The sequence below is a fragment of the Miniopterus natalensis genome, chromosome 17 (assembly GCF_054644295.1).
Source record: "Miniopterus natalensis isolate mMinNat1 chromosome 17, mMinNat1.hap1, whole genome shotgun sequence".
NCBI lineage: Eukaryota > Metazoa > Chordata > Mammalia > Chiroptera > Miniopteridae > Miniopterus > Miniopterus natalensis.
Window position 1 is genome coordinate 21,076,515 of NC_142097.1, and position 18,035 is coordinate 21,094,549.

An 18,035-nucleotide genomic window follows, 5' to 3' on the forward strand; every position below is an offset into this window, starting at 1 on the left:
AAGACTTTTTTTCTCTTGGTTTTAAAGGTCTTACCAAGCCAAAGTTCGCCAAGGAGCATTAGCTTGTTTTCTTTCTACTATAAAATCAATAGAAAAAAAAGTTCTTTATGGCTACTGGTCAGCCTTTGTGTCTGATACACCTGAGCTTGGAAGCCCGCAGTCTGTTTCCTTGATGACTCTTACGTTAAAAGATCCTTCCCCAAAGGTAAGAGCATTTAGATGCTAAGTGTTATGCTAGGAAGAAAAACTTTACAAATCCTTGTTGTTTTCTCTGCCCTGTCCAGTATTATCTGAACACAGCTCTTACTAATACCTACCCTGGTCCTGACTTGAGAACCAGGAGACTGGCAGGAGAATAGGAAATGGCCTTATATGAGTAACTGGTTGAGGAAGATCACCTCCTGCTCTAGGGCTTGGTTGGAGCTTGAGCTTGAGTTACTGCTTCAGAGTCCCCTTGCACTGAAGCAGCTTTGCTTTTCTCTCTCTGTGGAAATGTTGATTACCATGGTATTTGTAAGAAGAAAAAAAGTCGCTTAAATACTCAGTGTCATATCATACTGGTTATGAAGGATGTGTAAGGCTTAGAAAATGCTTATGATGGTTTATCAAAGTACAGGATATAGAATTATATGATCCAAACAGTGGGTTTTTTCCCAACTTTTCCATATATTTCAAATCACATGTAATAAATATTTACATAGTTTAATGAGAAAAACTTATTTTTAAAAAAGAAGAAAAATAACTTGGAAGTAATGGATAACTACAGCAGGGTAGCTATGGCTGATCACATATTTGCCTCTTCTTGGACATGTTAACTGTCTCTAGAAGTTAGCCTCTTACCCAAGTAAGGAAAATAGTGTGCTATTTAGATTCCCCTTATAATAATGAACATTAAAAGTCATGCTGAGCGGCATCTGGGTATCCTCAGGTTACTAACTATGCTTGGACAAAGCCAAAGAAGAGAACAGCAAGATGCCTTACATTGAAACCTCTGTGACTTTGTCACCCTCCCGGAAATATTCTGAGACTGAACATACATAAAAAAGGGGAAAAGAAGGATGGACTGAGCTACCTCAGCATACATTTCTGCTACATTCTTAAGTAGCAAAAAAGGAAAAGTTCTGTTTCATTACCTTTGAAAAAGCCTTCATGCCAAGGCAGTAAACTACCCTCTAGTGAAGCTGAGCACACTGGTGTTTATGAGATTGAAAAGTTCTTCATCCATCGTTGTAAATATTCAGACAATAAAAGCTTAACAAAATGAACTCTCTCAAGAGCTGCATTTCTAATGGTTTTTTTGTACATCAGTAATTTCTGCCGATTAGAACTGGTATACAGTATATTACATGTGGATGTAAGAATAAATGAAGCAGAACATGAACCAGATTCAGTGTCATAAGTAGCATTTTTATAACAAAAGATACATCAAACAGGGTTTAAGAGAAATTAACTCAGAGCTATGAGAAGTGTAATTTGGTAATCCCATTTCTATGTAGATTTTATACCTTAGTGGTGGGAAATAGCTAATTTCAGTGACATTCCTTTTGCTTTTATCTGTGATGGTCATTGGTGCTATTTCCTTCTTATGGTACCAAAGGTAACTGAACTGAAAATTTTCTACTTTTGAACATCAGTTCATTTCTTTCCACAACTTGGTTTTTAATTTTGTTTTGTGAGCTGTGAGAATTGCCTTCTAAAGAAACAGAGGTTTAGCATAACATGTACCTTTGTCAGTTCCAACCAGTCAGCCATTTAATTAATTATCGTAAAGGTGCTTCAGGGTAGAATATAAACCAGAATGTCCTCAGGAACACTGATGTGAAACAGACACTAGACATGTATATTTTTTTCTACCTCATAGGCTGTTCTCTCTTTTTCAGTTCACCTCATGCTTGAGTAAACTAGGCCTCTAATCTTTAGGTTATTCTCATGCTCATGATTTCAGGTTTTTGTAGTATGGTGTAGCTTAGACTTCATCCTTACAGTGAAAAGCCCTACTGGCAATATTATTCAAGATTTTTTTTTTAAGTGTTGAGTGCAAATGGCTACTTTTAGGACCTGATAGATAATCCCATTGCCTTTATTCTAATGAAAATAATCCTAAAAACTTTGGAAATTAAAAATGTATATAGGAAGAAGGGGATCCAACTCCTGATTTTTAACTAACTTATGTGAATCATCCTGTGAAATTTCAGACGCGTGCCTGTGCTCTGCAAGTTTTATCTGCCATCTTGGAAGGCTCAAAGCAGTTTCTTTCTGTTGCTGAAGATACCAGTGACCACAGAAGGGCTTTTACTCCCTTCTCTGTCATGATTGCTTCCAGCATAAGAGAGTTGCACAGATGTCTTTTGTTAGCCTTGGTGGCTGAGTCATCCTCACAGACCCTTACTCAGATCATTAAGGTAAATGTGCCAAATTATCTGTTTCAATTTTGAATAATGTTTTACATTGCTGAAAAGTAACTTGACTTAAGAATATAGCAAAGTAGTAATTTTATTTAGAGATACCCTATTTGTACCTACTTGTTTGATCTTACCTACCATCCCTAAATGTCCAAATAAATGGTTTACTAAAAAATACTCCTTTATTTTTAGTTTTAAGTTGTACTCATGAGAAAACAAGTGTTATCCCTCCATCCTCACCAAAAGACAGAAAAGAAAATGAGTCATTTTCAAATAAGTGTGAAGGCTTTTCTTTTGAAATTAAATGCTGTAAAAATTTGTCATTATATTATGGCTTAAGCAGGTCTATTGACAAGCTGTTCTTGTGCTTTTCAGTGCCTTGCAAATTTAGTATCAAATTCACCTTATAACCGTCTGAAACTCAGCCTGCTGACCAAAGTCTGGAACCAAATAAAGCCTTATGTCCGCCACAAAGGTTGGTGATAGTTTAAAACTATTTGCTTCTTTATATCAGTCAAATCTAGATTATTTAGTTTAAAAATATTCACAGCAATTATATAGCTCTAAGATAATACTCTACTTACTCTCAAGTTTTCAGGAGAATCACATACTGCCAGAACTCCACTTTTGATCCCTGAAGCACCACTGGAAGGAAGTGAGCTGGAAAATTAATTGTAAAGTTGAATGCCTCTCTGATGCTTCAGTGCAGTAATCAGAATGTCCCTTTAGATTGAGCCAAGTGCAAGGGATCCCCTCCAGTGTGTAATAGTTCATATCCTTTAATCATAAGTAGAGGATGGATAGACAGTCAGATAGACAGATGTCGTCATTTTGGAAAGAAAAACTAGGATATAAAACCTAACTTCTTTAGCATTATTTCCTCTGAAGATCAGATAAAACTCCAGAACCTCAAATCACCACTAACTACAGTCTTATTTCTTGCTATTTCCTGACTTACTCCCACACATAATATACAGGGGTGGGCAAAAGTAGGTTTACGGTTGTTCATATGGAAAATAATACAGTAATAAACAAATTAATACAACAATATGTTTTGCATACTTACAACTGTAAACCTACTATTGCCCACCCCTGTATATGTGCTGTAAACACTTGTGTTTAAAAACATTTGGTTTTTTTTTGTTTGCAAGCTTTATGATCACACCACATTCTGATAAGTTGAATTTTTTATTCAAAATTACAGAACTTGATGGAGGTGTGGATGGTTTTTTGTGACATTGTGGGAGGGGTACTAGACTCGGAGTCAGTCGGCCTCCCACCTCTGCCACCTTATAGTCATGGCCCTCTCTGAGGTGACTAAAACGGCTTGCAACAAAAAGGAATGTTCAACCCACAGAACATTTGAAAGAATAGTACATTGAACATCTGTATACCTCTACCTAGACTTTAATAGTTGTTAATATTTGTCATATTTGCTTTCTGTGTCTCTATATATATCTGTGTATGTATATATATGTATGTGTGTATATGTGTGTATTTTTGTGTACATGTATATATTAATGTAGACCTTTTTCCCTTGAGCCATTTGAAAGTAAATTATAGACATGATATTTTAACCTAAATACCTCAGAATACGTATCTTCAGAATAAAGATGACCTAAAAAGAACCACAAACCATTTTTGTACCCAAGAAACTTACATCAATTCCATAATATCGTCTAATATCTTGTCCACATTCAAATTTCCCCATGTGTCCCAAAATGTCTTTTATAGCTTTTTAAAAAACAAACAGATGAACAAAAAGCACCTACATTTATTCAGGGTTCATGTATTGCATTTAATTTTTATGTCACTATAGCCTTTTAAATCTAGAATTGCTCCCCACCTTTTTTTTTTCTTCATGATACCAACTGAGTTTTGGAAAAGTCCAAGCCAGTTGTCTTATAGAATGTCTCACATTCTCAGTTTGTCTGATAGTTTCTTCATAATGTTGTTTAACTTATATTTCTGGCCCCCCATGTATTTCCTATAAACTAGAAGATAGGTCTAGAGGTTTAATTAGGTTCAGATAAAACAAGAGTGCCATAATTCTTAATTGCCTGCAGGGATAACTTTGGTCCTTATAACAGCTGTTCCCATGGTGATAGGTTCTTACTGTTTCCTTTGACAGATGTTAATGTTCGTGTGTCAAGTCTCACACTCTTGGGAGCCATAGTATCCACTCACGCACCTTTACCTGAAGTCCAGCTACTTCTACAACAGCCCTGTTCTTCTGGACTCAGCAATAGCAATTCAACAACTCCTCACCTCAGCCCCCCTGATTGGTGGAAGAAAGCCCCCTCAGCACCCTTTCTGGAAGAAGCCTCACTTAGCTCACCAAAGGGGTCTTCAGAGCCCTGCTGGCTCATTCGACTTTGCATTTCCACTATTGTACTGCCCAAGGAGGATTCCTGTTCAGCTGTCGATGCTGGCTGTGCAACAGGAAGCACCTATGTGCCATCCCCCATGAGACTGGAGGCCTTACAGGTAGGAGGCTTCATTTCCTCATCTCTGAAATGGAAGTTAATTATTCCTCCTTCATAGGGTGTTGGTGAGGAGTGAGTCTGTGAAAATAATGTAAAACCGAGCCACATGTCAGTGGTGTCAGTGGGAGTTGTATTATAGGTGTGAGTGCCTTGTTTGTTGTTGCTGTTTTGTTTTGAGGAGGAAGGGCTTTGGTTGTAAAATGTCAGGTTCATTCCTTTCTGTTGCAAGCCATTTTAGTCACCTCAGATATTATATGACAGGTGGATATAATAATTATATAGTAATTTTGACAGAAACTGTGTAGTTAATCTTTGATTTCTGCAACTTAAAGTTAAATAAATGTTTAATCTTTTATAAACTTTTCTTTGGTCTTATATCTGCTTAGAGACAACAAAATATAATTGCTCCTTCAAAAGAAGAAAACAACCCTAGATTAAAGTATTTGCTTTTGTTGTACTCATATATGATCTAAGTCATAGGTTTGGTCCCGGGTTCTTTATCTGCTTATTATTAAACATGTCTTTAACCTCTTAACCTTTAACTTTTTCAACCTTAGTGTCTTCAGTTGAAGTATTCAATTAAGACCTACCTCAAAAGATTGTACCCAGGCTTTCTTAAATGAAATAATATTGATAATCTTAAACATATTTCATAAATTATAAAGCACTATAAAATTATATGATATAGTTCATTGATTTTAGCCGTAAAATAAAGATTATGATTATTCATTTCATTCAACATAATATTTCAGCCCTTTGTTAAGTGTGAATGATTTCTGAAATATTGAAATACTTTTCCAGATATTGCAGCCCTGCATTCAGGTTGTGGGGTTAATACTCTATTTTCTTTGCAGGTATTGGCTCATCTAGCAAGGGGCTACTTTTCAGTGGCTCAGGTCTATTTGATGGAGCTTGGAGAGGTGATTTGCAAGTGCATGGGGGAAGCAGATCCATCTATTCAGCTTCATGGAGCAAAGGTAATTTTCATGAAAAGCCACGTGTTTTTTTCCCTCTTTCCTTTATATTCTTCCCTCTGTTGCATATTCATCAGTTCTGAGGTTTCTTCAAGAGGTTTCAGGTAAGGAGGTCATACATTCCTCTCTTTTCAGCTCTACATATAAACCCAACAAATTGATTTGGTAAGAAACTAACAATACTGTATATAGCTGGTGATTTTGCCCCTGGAAAGAATGCTTCTGACATAGAAGTTACATAGAAAAGAAAGAATCAGTTGGAAATGATTTTTCCCCTTGATCTGAGGTAATCTCCCAATGGAGTAGTCTTTTACCTCCATAGTTCAATATTGTGCTTTGACAGTCTATTTCTTTTATCTCCACAGCTTCTGGAAGAACTGGGTACAGGCTTAATACAGCAGTACAAACCAGATTCCACCCTAGCACCTGACCAGAGAGTGCCCGTCACCTTGGTAAATAGATGTCAATTCTCTTTTCTTAGTACTTCAATAAGTTTATTTTGAGACTCAGTGATAAAGTGGAGTGGACAGTATGGTTTGTTCTAATGTGAAAAATTATGGTTTATTATCTTGGATAATAAGATACTAGCATGAATAGGTTTAATTGCATTTCAGTTTATTTGCATTCCAGTATGTGGTAGGATTATGTGTAACATTCAACCAGCCGTGCAAAAACCAATTTTTTCTTTTGCGTATAACCTAGTTTGGTTGCTCAGCCTGCCCAAGAGGAAGACTAGAAAGGTGGGGAGAGCCAAGGATTTGGAATCAGAAAGCAAGAGATCAAATCTAGGGAGCGCCACTTAATTATGTACTTGTGAGCAGAATTTCTTCATTTTTAAAGAGGAACAAAAATCCTTTACTTGTAGGGCTGTTGGCAGATTGAATGAAATGTAAAGATGCTGACAAATAGTAGCGCTCAATGAAGTTAGTCCCCCAACTACCTCACTGCCGCATCCCCCTCCGTGGTTGCTGTTGAGCTCTTGGGACCTTAGGTTGTGTCTGTTGCCCCCACACTGTGCCAGTTCTTCTTTGGGGGAGGAACATGTGACCTCGCCAAAAAGGCTTCCACTTGGTTCCAAAGGCAAAATCAACTCAACAGTTTTCTCCCTTCACCCTCCTCTTCCTTTTATTCTTTTTCTGTCACAGTTTCCATCATTCTTGCAGTGAATTAAGAGTATCTAGCCCCAGTCCCTTTCTGAGTCTACTACTAAACTGAAATGACACCGTTCGTGGGGAGATAAGTTGAGTTTTGCTATCAGAAACCTGGGTTTGAATCCAAACTTCTCCCCTTGTTCCTCAAATAACTTTGGGCAAGACACTTAAACTGTTCACACTCAAGTATTGTTTCATCTGTAAAAATGGGATATACTTTCTGTATTATCTGTTGTAGGTAATAAATTACCTTAAATGCTTAGCAGCTTAAAACAACATACATTTATTCTCTCACATTGTTTCTCTGGGTTAGGAATTGAGAGCAGCTTAGCTGGGTGGTTCTGGCTGAAGTTTCTGAGTTTGTCAGCCAGGATGATGGCGGGGGCTGCAGTCAACCGAGCTTGACAGACTTGGAGGACCTTCTTCCAAGGTAGCTCACTCACATGCCTAGCAAGTTAGTGCTGGCTGTTGGAAGCAGACCTCTCTCACTTCCTGCCCATGAGGCCCTCTCCAGAGGGCTGCTCAAGTGTTCTCTTGACTTAGAAGCTGGCTTCCCCCACAGCAAGTGATTCAGAGACACAGAGAGAGAGAGAAACAGAGCTGTAGGGTTCTTACGACCTAGCTTCAGAAGTTTCCGTGTCATTACCACACCATCCTATTGGTTACACAGGTCTGCTCCAGTCAGTGTGGGAGGGGGCTGCCTTTTTTTTTTTAATCTTTATTGATTTCAGAGAGAGGAAAGGAGAGGAAGAGAAAGAAACATCAATGATGAGAGAGTCATTGATTGGCTGCCTTCTGCACACCCCTGCTGGGGATTGAGCCCACAACCTGGGCATGTGCCCTCACCAGGAATTGAACTGTGTTGTCCTGGATCATAGACTGATGCTCAACTACTGAGCCACACCAGCCAGGTGAAACTGCCTCTTAAACATTAGAAGGCGAGAATCACTGTGGGCCATCTTGGAGGTTGGCAACCAAGCTGTCCACATGTTTCTGGTTTGGTCTGGAGGGAGGGGGGCTGAATGGGTTTCCAGGAGCTAGGGTTGTGGGGCGGGCAGAACTGGTGCACGGGATACAGGGCAGCACTCAGGACTACATCTGCAGGGCAAGAAAGTGAGACACCAAAACCCCAGACAGATGTGCAAAGTGGAAGCCCAGGGTTTGTGTAAGGCATGGGAAGGAAACGGGAAAGGCACTCTTCAGATGCCTATCTTGAGGAACTTTGAAGTGAGGTGATTCTTCTAAGTGCTTAAAACGGAGCCTCCTGCTCAGTGTAAGAGTCCATCATGCACCAAACACTATGCTAGGAACTTTGCAGACCGTATTACATTTTATTATCACTCAGACTCTGCCAAGTAGATGTCTTTGCCCTGTTCTGTTGAAGAAGAGCCAAGGCTTAGGTTTAGTGACTTTCCCAAGGCTGCAGAGACAGGAAGCCATAGCTGAAGGGCTCAACTCCAGCTCTGCCTCGGGCGCACGGCCCACAGGCCACTCCAGGACCCTGATCTCTGTGCCCATGAGGAGTCATATTGAAAGCCCTCTTTGGGTGTCAGCGATCTGGATTTTAGTCCAGCCCTGCTGCCCCCTACATGATTTCTTTGTGCCTCAGTTCCCTTGTGCGACTATGAAGATAATGATATATACTTCATTTTGTTGCGCTGAGGGTTGAAATGAGTTGATACACGTAAAGCACTTGGAACGATGCCTGGCGCATCAGAAACTCTTGGAAGAACATTAGCTGATACTGCTGCTGTTGTGACTGTCCTCCTCCTCCTCCTCATTGTTATCTCTGTTGCTGCTTAACTCTAGCAGACTGTAGTTTCCTAGTCAATAAAGTGGAAGGATTCAATGAATTGTTTTCTAAACTTCTTTTCATTGCTGTGGAAGACCTAGTAAAAGCATTTATAAACAGCTACCCTGGAAGGAAAGGTGTTTCATTACTACAGTCACTTGCGATAGTCTTGGCATAGCTGGTTCCACTGTTGCTCTTGGGCTTCAGTTTTAACACTGCCCTGTTCCAGGTGGTGCTGTTCTGGACTATGATGCTGAACGGTCCTTTACCCGGAGCCCTGCAGAATGCAGAGCACCCGACTCTCCAGGCGAGCGCCTGTGATGCCCTGTCTTCCATCTTGCCAGAAGCTTTCAGCAATCTGCCGGTAACTTCAGGAGTGTTTTCTGCTTAATGCTGTCCTTGAGCATCGTAGCTCCAGTTTCTCCTTCATTTTTGAACTAGTGTTCAGCAACATTCCTTATTCTACTTGAGTGTGGGGTGAGGGCAGTGGGAAAACTTACAGTCCTAATGCCTTGGGAAAGCTTTTCCTCCCTGGGCTTAGAAGGTGGGGGCGGGGCGGGGGGCGGGGGAGCAGAAGTAGAGGTAGTGGAGGCTTTGAAGTCCGAGAAATTTCAAAATTATTTCAGATTCAAAAGTTAGAAAGACCGGGGTTTAAATTCTAGCTCTTCCATTTTTTGGCTCTTTGATTCTTTTAACTTCTCTATTTGCATTTGATAATCTATAAAATGGGAATTATGTGAGTATAACATGAAGTATGTGAAAATACTTAGCTGGTGCCCAACACATATGGCATTCAAACTGTTCCTTTCCTCTGGTTCTCAGTGGTATTTACATCTGTTTTTACTTATATAAATTAGCTTTTACAAAGAAGGCAGCTTTAATGGAGTAGGAGAGTAGAATGACCTAATTCACACAGTTGTAAAGATTAGAAGATCACAGGTGCTGTGTGTGCCCTGCACCCAGTGGGTGCTCAGATAATAACTGGATCTGAAGTAAACCTTTGCTCTCTACCAAGGTAGCCTCAAGGTCTCAAGTTGTGTTCAGCTCCTGAACATGAACTCAAACACAGACATGTCACAGTCACTTGTCAAAAGACATTAACTCACAGTTATTTCATTCTTGCTTTTCCTTTGCCAACCTTTCCGACTGCAGAGTGACTGGCAGATCCTGTGCATCACAATGCTGCTTGGGCTGAACGACAGCAAGAATCGTTTAGTGAAAGCTGCAGCCTCGCGGGCCCTTGGAGTCTATGTGCTTTTCCCCTGTCTCAGACAGGTCAGAGTGAGCCTGTGTAACTCTTCTGTACTTCTTTGTTAGTCCATATCAGTACTTTTTTTTTTTTTGGTTGGATATAGAGCTGTTGAGTTGTGCAGTTAAAGGAAATTAAATTGCTTTGTAATCTGGTTTTTTTAATTACTACTAAAATCTTGTAATACCTATAGTTCATTATTTGTAATTACTTAGCACTCTGCCCAGGACCCTTAGAAGCCCAGTAAATGTTTAATGAATAATTGAAAAACAAATGAGATGAGGCATTGTCATGTGATAGTAATAATTTAGAAGGTTGATAGAGTTTTTACTAAGAAGGAAATAAATTTCTCCTTCACTCTTACTTGTGACATTTATCTCACTGAGTAGTGTGTAAGTAAATAGGATGTGTTTTGGAAATGCACTCATTGTCTACATCATTTCTCAAGGTGGAAATCAGTCGAGGCATAAGTTCATAGATAATTGTCACAGGCCAGGAAATAAGATATTTATAAGAGCAAGTTGGTAGGCTCCTCAAGTGTGTATGGCACATACCAAAATCATGGGAGACCTTCTCCTGGGATTTTAATGAGTGTCCAAATTGTAATATATACGAAGAACAATAAATTGAGTAAATGAATTTTGGTTTCCAAATATAAAGTTATGGTAAAGGCTTATCGCTTTATCTGAAAATAAACTGACAATTCCCAAGGTAGTAGTGTGAACTTCTAAAGTAACTGCATCATTTTGTTTTGTTTATCTTGTAGGATGTGATATTTGTTGCAGACACAGCAAATGCAATATTGATGTCACTTCAAGACAAGTCTCTGAATGTCCGGGCCAAAGCAGCCTGGTCCCTGGGCAACCTGACAGACACTCTGATTGTCAACATGTAGGTAACTCAGCTCATTTCCCTTGGGTGACTTCTGAGGCTGAGGTCCCTACTATAAAATGATTAGTAGCAATTCCCCCATATTATATAGTCAGTCTTCCTGGCTTGGTTTGTTTTATATTCCTTCAAGTAATACAATTAGTAAGCTGTTCTTAATATATATGTATAAAAATACTGGATGCTGATGTAAGAAATATATCCATATTATACAAAATGTGGAAACACAAAAGTGGAAATCCAAAACCTTCGTATGGTTCTCCTACTTCTTAAATATCACATTTGTATGTTTTTAAAGTAATATATTCACAGGTTAAAAAATATCAAACAGTACAATGGGATGTTCAATGTAAAGGCTATCTCTTACCTTAATCTCGTAGTTTCCCTCCCCAGAGGCAACTGTCGTTACTCATACACAAATGCCCTGGTTTTTGTCACTTAATTCTAGTATATAATGTGTATAATCATTCTCCTGACTTTTTATAGATCATTATTTATTATTGTACAGTCATCACTGTGTAACAGTTATTTAACCATTTCCCTGTTATTGGACATTTACATTGTTTTAGGGTTTTTTAGTGAATATTTTTTGTGCATGAAATCTCCATTTGGGTTATTTCTGTTGGTTATATTCCTAAATGTGGGTGTGCTTGATCAAAAAGTATAAGCTGTAAGTTCTCAGTATAAGCTGGACAGATTTGTTAAGCTGTTTTCCTGAAGTTTTTATAGTTGCACTAAGTGAATATATTTGTATGTATATAAATTTCAATGGGTTTTACATTTTAACATGTTTTGCATGCTTTGGATGGGACAGGGAAACACCAGACCCCAGTTTCCAGGAGGAGTTCTCTGGCCTCCTGCTCTTGAAGATGTTGCGATCAGCTATAGAAGCTTCCAAGGATAAAGACAAGGTAGACCCACAACAAAACCTATTATTTGTCAGGTAGATACTTAGTGTACTATAGTTTTATTCCATCAGCTTGATCCCTGTTTAGAAGAGAGTGAGAGTGTGCTCAGGGTCTAAAGTGGCCCACTCCATACTTGTACAGTTCGTTTCTTATCTCCTATCTCATAAAAAACATCAATGCCACTTGTAGTACTACTACATGATATGCCGATGTTTGTTTTAATATTAGTCTGTTTGTTTCAAAAAATATTTTAAGTAGAATGGACAAGTCGGAAAGATGAGCAGCTGTTGGTTTTGACTAATGACTAATAAGTTTAAAAAAGTAAAATCCGAGGCTTTAGGATCAGGCAGACATGGTTCAAATCCTGGCGTGCCGTTTAGTGGCAGGTGACCTTTGGTGCATTATTTAACTTCTCTGAAGGTCAGTTTCCTCATTTCTAACATGGAAGTTGTTACATATACCTCATTGGACTTTGAGATATCTAATCTTAAAGAACCTAGCACAGTACCAGACCCATATTTAAGTACTAATTTAGTACAGTGGTTCTGAAAACCCGGGACTCCCTACGTCAGACTAATTCAATCAGAATTTCTGGGGTTAGGGTATGGGGATTGATTTTTAAAAAAGAAAGCTTCCGGCCAGCTGTGGCTCACTGGTTGAGCGTCGACCTAGGATCCAGGCCATCGGGGTTCAATTCCCAGTAGGGCACATGCCCGGGTTGTGGGCTTGATCAATGACTCTCTCATCATTGATGTTTCTGTCTCTCTCCCTCTCCCTTCCTCTCTCAGAAATCAATAATGATGTATTTGGGGGAAAAAAAGAAAAAAAGTAGTTTAGTAGTAAACTATTGGACTGGGATTATAAAAACCAGCTTCTCCTTCCAGCTCCGCTGCAAACCAGCAGTGTCCTCTTGCCCCTGGGCTTTACCTGCCATCTCTGTAACTCGAGGAAGATGGATATCTCTGAAGTCCAGTCTAACACTAAAAATATCAGGGCAAGGAGCTCTGTAGAACCTCAGCTTTCTGATGGCTCAGAATGTTAACCATGCAAGACCTTGCAGAATTTTGAGAACTCACACCTTTGCAGACTATGTTCTTCCTTAGTTCTCTTGCTTCAAGATGTCTAGGGCCTCCTGGGTTTTTTAAAGCTGAAATTATACTTTCTGAAACATGTCTTTGGCAACACAGATTTCTAATGCTTTTATATTTTATTCTAGGTAAAAAGTAATGCAGTCCGGGCCCTTGGAAATTTGCTTCATTTTCTACAACCATCTCATATAGAAAAACCCCAATTTGCGGAAATCATTGAGGAGTCTATCCAGGCCTTAATTTCTACCGTTCTGATTGAGGCTGCCATGAAAGTCCGATGGAATGCTTGTTACGCAATGGGAAATGTATTTAAAAATCCTGCTCTTCCATTAGGTAAGAAAGTTTTCCTCTGCTCGCTGATGGAGGGCCTCTTTTGACAGCACACATGAGTCTACATTGTTATTAAAGATGTTCGTCACGATATTATTTATCACAGTATTAGGAAAAAATGGAAACAGAACACCTAAGTTTAGGGGAATCATCTGAGATAAATCATGGTATATATATTCAATGGGATATTTTGTTGCCATTTAAAATTATGTTTACAAAACTTTTTTGATAATTTGGGAAAATATTTCTGATGTTAAGCAAACTAAACCAGGATGTGAAATTGTTTCTATAGTATGATCTCAATAAATGGGTGGAACAAAGACTGAAAGGAAATTAGCCTAATTATTAACAGTGGTTGTTGCCTCTGGATGGGATGATGCATACGATTATTTTCTGCTATCATTTTCTCAGTTTTATTCAATAAGCATATACTGTTCTAACGAGCAGGAAAAAATAAATAAAGGAAAAAACTGGGGCAAAGAGAGCCCTTGGTACTAAAGTGGAATGCTTCCTATAAGGAGGGCATCCGTCTCGATAAGTAATGATATGCCATGCACCTCGCTATATCACCAGTGGCTAATAGCTGCCTAGGCATATGGATCATAGCTTCCAAATCCCATTCACTTCAGTTGCCAGCATTTGCCTTATACATTTGTCTCTGTGACAAGATTTGAAACATAAGGGTGTGTTCCTGGAGAGGAAAAGCCATTCTGGACCAGCAGAGCATGCATCAAGTTAGGGGAATCTGGCTCTGCTCCCCTTTATTGCCAAGAATATCTGGGCAGACCAGTCAGTCGTGAGCCGGTGGAGAAATAGCCTCATGGCTTTTTCACTGAGGAAAGAGTGTAAGGTGACTTTTAGGGTTGATGCTCATTGATGTCTGCTTGGCTGTCTTTGGAGGCAACAAAGAAGTTGGAAGGGCTGGGATAGTTAGAAAAGCTGCATTCTGCTCTTTTGCCCGTCTGAAGGAAAAAATGGAATGGGTAGTAGGAGTGCCAGCTCTGATGAGGAGGAAAGCAGGCTGATTTCCTGGGACCAATAGGAAGGGGAAGAAGGCAGAAATCTGGGCATCATCTTCTCAAAATTGAAAAATTGAGCCTTAAGTTAATCTGAGTATTCTGTTCCCCAGTCACTGCCTAGACAGTATTTTCTTTTACTTTGCAATAAAATGAGTGACCTGCAATGGCCAGAGCAGTGTCTGGATGCTAATCTGGGTGACAAAATAATGTTTTTGTTTTTTGATTTAAAAAAAAAGATTTTAGAGCGGAAGGAAGGGGGAGAGAGATAAAGAGATAGAGAGAAACATCAATGTGAGAAAGAAACATCAATCAGTTGCCTCCCATATGCACCTCATCCAGGGACCAAACCCACAACCTAGGTATGTGCCCTGACCAGGTATCAAACCTGTGACCTTCTGATGCATGGCCACTCTAACCAACTGAGCCATACTATCCAGGGTAACAAAATACTTTTTTCCCAGCATGAACAGGTCTGTGCATACAGTTGTACAGTTTGTGCACTGCTCAGAAGTAGCCAACTGAGAGGACAAGTGGGGCTGCAATTCCATCCATGCTGCTCCCACCAAGTCTTAACCCCTGAGGACAGCATCATCCCAGAGAAGAAGCCTGTTTCAAATTACCAGAGTCCCTATTTGGGTAGCAGAGGCCTTGAGCATGCGGCAGGCTTGTCTACAGAAAGAGAGAAGTTTGGGAGTCAGTACTAGGCCACTTACTTAGGATCCCACAGTCAGTTACTCACCACCCTGATTTTAAAGGATTATTGTGAGAATGAAAACAAACTGACTAACTTGAACACTGATGTATATGTTTCCTTCTGCCTGCACCCCCGCTTTGATTTGTGTTAATGACTGGATTCTTTCTAGGAACAGCCCCGTGGACCTCCCAGGCCTACAGCGCTCTGACATCAGTTGTGACATCATGCAAGAACTTCAAAGTGCGCATCAGATCTGCCTCCGCCCTTTCCATCCCAGGCCACAGAGAGCACTATGGGTCTGTTGACCAGTATGCTCAGATCTGGAATGCATTGGTCACTGCCTTGCAGAAGAGTGAAGACACCACAGACTTTTTGGAATTCAAGTACTGTGCCAGCCTACGGACCCAAATCTGTCAGGCGCTGATTCATCTCTTGAGCTTGGCCACTGCCTCAGACCTGCCTTGCATCAAAGAAACCCTTGAATTGAATGGAGACATGGTCCAGTCCTATATCCTACAGTTTTTAAAATCAGGAGCAGAAGGAGATGACACAGGAGCACCACATAGCCCACAGGAAAGAGACCAGATGTTCAAAACTGCACTGGAGCACATAAGCAGTGTCCAGGCATTGGCTGGCGACACAGCCAAAAGGGCCATCATGGGCTTTTTAGAAGATACCCTGACCATTTATTTTGACTCATCTGGATCATAAGTAGCACTCCTAGGATGAACAAATCAGTGACTGTCCCACCATACTTTTCAGGGGTCAAGTGGTAACAGGAAGACCTGAACTTGAGCATCAGATACGTGGAATTTAATCTTAGGAGCAGAAGTGATCCATCCACTCATTATTTAGAATGAGTTAGCAGCTAGTTAAATTTTTCTAGCCCTGGCCAAGTAGCTCAGTTGGTTAGAGCATTGTCCTGATACATCATGGTTGCAGGTTCGATCCCTAGTCAGGGCACATACAATAGGCAACTAATGAATGCATAAACAAGTGGAACAACAAGCCGATGTCCCTCTCTACCCCCTCTTCCTCTCTCCCCCTTCCTCTCTCTAAAATCAATAAATTTTTTTAATAAAAATTTTTTAATGTTTTCTAACAGGGCTCAGCCACTTTAGAGAGTGGTTCTGCTGCATTGCCCATGGTCTGGGTTGCTGGAACCTCTGACTTGTGCAGCCAGGAGTCAAGGAGTTGGGTTGTAGTGTGGGCTGAGTAGATTGGGGGGGTTGTGAAGGATGTTAAGTCTCAGAAAATTTAAAAAAAAAAAAAAAGGATTTAGGAATTTTGTCTGTGGGGATTGTTTTTCTTTTGTAATAAACCAATGAAAAATAGTGTGCCCATAATCCCCTGTTTTTATCAAGTTACATTTATAGAAAGCTGCAAGCAGTGCTGATGTCCAGCCAGTTCACATTGGTACAGCCACATTGGTTGCTAAAACACAGAGTTCCTTATAGGTTGGTAAATATCTGCTGCACTGAACTCCCCAAGTACCTACCCTGGAAGCCCCCTCCATGCCTCCTGAAGGAAGCTGCTAGTTTTCTTGTCATTTTCATAAAAGTAAAAATGTGGCACATATAGCTTATTCCTGTTCTTTGTTTTTTCACTGGTGTGTGTCTTAATATTGTGAACTGACTTCGGATTGTTTCATTTGATATATTACTCTTATCCTTTGCTTATCTTGAATAAAATCTGATATTTTTCTTTTTAGACCTTTTGTTTCTGTGAAGGTTTCCAGGTCTGTGAAAACAGATGTTGATGTTCATATACAGGGAAAGACCAAGGGTAAGCTCTTCTAGAAATTCCAGTAGAAATTCCCTGAGTCTGGGTTACGAGCTTCTTCCTGGTGGGATATCTTCTCACTGCACATTGTGGGCATACACCAGGGTTAGGAGCTCCTCTCAGACACCCTACGCTGATGCCTCAGTAAAGCTGCCATTGTGAAAGGAAGCCACACAGAGAATAAAGTGTTAGAACTTATTTGATGAGAATCAGTAAAAAGTTGCTCTGATTCAGAATTCCAATTCAGGATGCCAAATTCTAAACTTTGTTCTGATATTTACAATCTGTTTTTTTTAATCCTCACCCAAGGATATGTTTTTATTGATTTTTTTTTTTTTTTTAAGGGGGAGAGAGAAACATTGATGAGAGAGAAAACCATCAATTGATTGCCTCCTGTACTCACCCCAACCTGGTATAGAACTCAAAACCTAGGTATGTGCCCTGACCGGGAACAGGATCTGAGACCCTTCAATGTGCAGGCCGACACTCTAACCACTGAGCAACACCAGCCAGGGCAAGAACTTCCTTAATTTTGATATTTACACATAAATCCAGACCCAGAGCAGAATCTCACCATCTCCAACATAAGATCTAAGTGAGCTGTAGTTACTCTGGTTCACTCAGCCTTCACTTCATTAATACGGTGTAGTGGTTAAGAGCCTAAGCTTAAATCCTGACTCTGCTGCTCCCTTGTGCCTTAGTTTTCCCATGTGTAAAATGGGGATAATAGTACCTACCTCATAAGGATGTTATAACAATTAAATTTGATAGTACATAGAAAGTTCCTATAATAGCTTTTGGTACTCAATAATGTTAGATATTTCTTTTCCTTGAATTTTCAGAACACTAGGCAGAAATACTGTCAATATACTATGTGCTTTCTTGATGACAAACAGCTGGATTCCCCTTACAGTACTTTTAGGTGAGATGTTAGCTTGGATGCCTCAGATACCTGGATCCAGCAGTGTCGGGGAGGCATCAGCACTGGACCTCTTAGCCTGCCAGAAACGGACAAGGGAAAGAACTAGAAATGGGAGAGTCCACATGCTCAACAGGAATTCGTAACCGCTTTCCTAGTTCTGCCCCATGACCCATCCCTGAGGGCCAATCTTCAGAAATTACAGGTCCAGTTTCCACAAGCTTTGGAATTACACCTGGGTTTTAAAGGACAACTCTGCTACTTAGTAACTATGTCCTTGGGCAAGTTATTTGACCTCTTGTCTGTAAAGTGGGAATAAGTACCTCACAAAGTTTCAGGAGAAGGTCATATAA

At 40.0% G+C, this 18,035-nt stretch overlaps 1 protein-coding gene across 1 annotated transcript in view; it reads left to right on the forward strand.

The window, feature by feature from the left end:
• HEATR6 (HEAT repeat containing 6) overlaps positions 1 to 16,691 on the forward strand; it is a 29,935-nt gene extending 13,244 nt beyond the window's left edge. The window contains exons 9-20 of the mRNA XM_016202052.2: positions 28 to 205; positions 2,196 to 2,402; positions 2,778 to 2,877; positions 4,534 to 4,889; positions 5,743 to 5,865; positions 6,228 to 6,314; positions 9,035 to 9,169; positions 9,958 to 10,080; positions 10,821 to 10,945; positions 11,757 to 11,853; positions 13,067 to 13,271; positions 15,151 to 16,691. Coding sequence (XP_016057538.2) covers positions 28 to 205; positions 2,196 to 2,402; positions 2,778 to 2,877; positions 4,534 to 4,889; positions 5,743 to 5,865; positions 6,228 to 6,314; positions 9,035 to 9,169; positions 9,958 to 10,080; positions 10,821 to 10,945; positions 11,757 to 11,853; positions 13,067 to 13,271; positions 15,151 to 15,692 — 2,278 coding nt within the window. The 3' untranslated portion in view covers positions 15,693 to 16,691. The remainder of the gene's footprint in view (positions 1 to 27; positions 206 to 2,195; positions 2,403 to 2,777; positions 2,878 to 4,533; positions 4,890 to 5,742; positions 5,866 to 6,227; positions 6,315 to 9,034; positions 9,170 to 9,957; positions 10,081 to 10,820; positions 10,946 to 11,756; positions 11,854 to 13,066; positions 13,272 to 15,150) is intronic.
• The last annotated feature ends 1,344 nt before the right edge of the window (positions 16,692 to 18,035 follow it).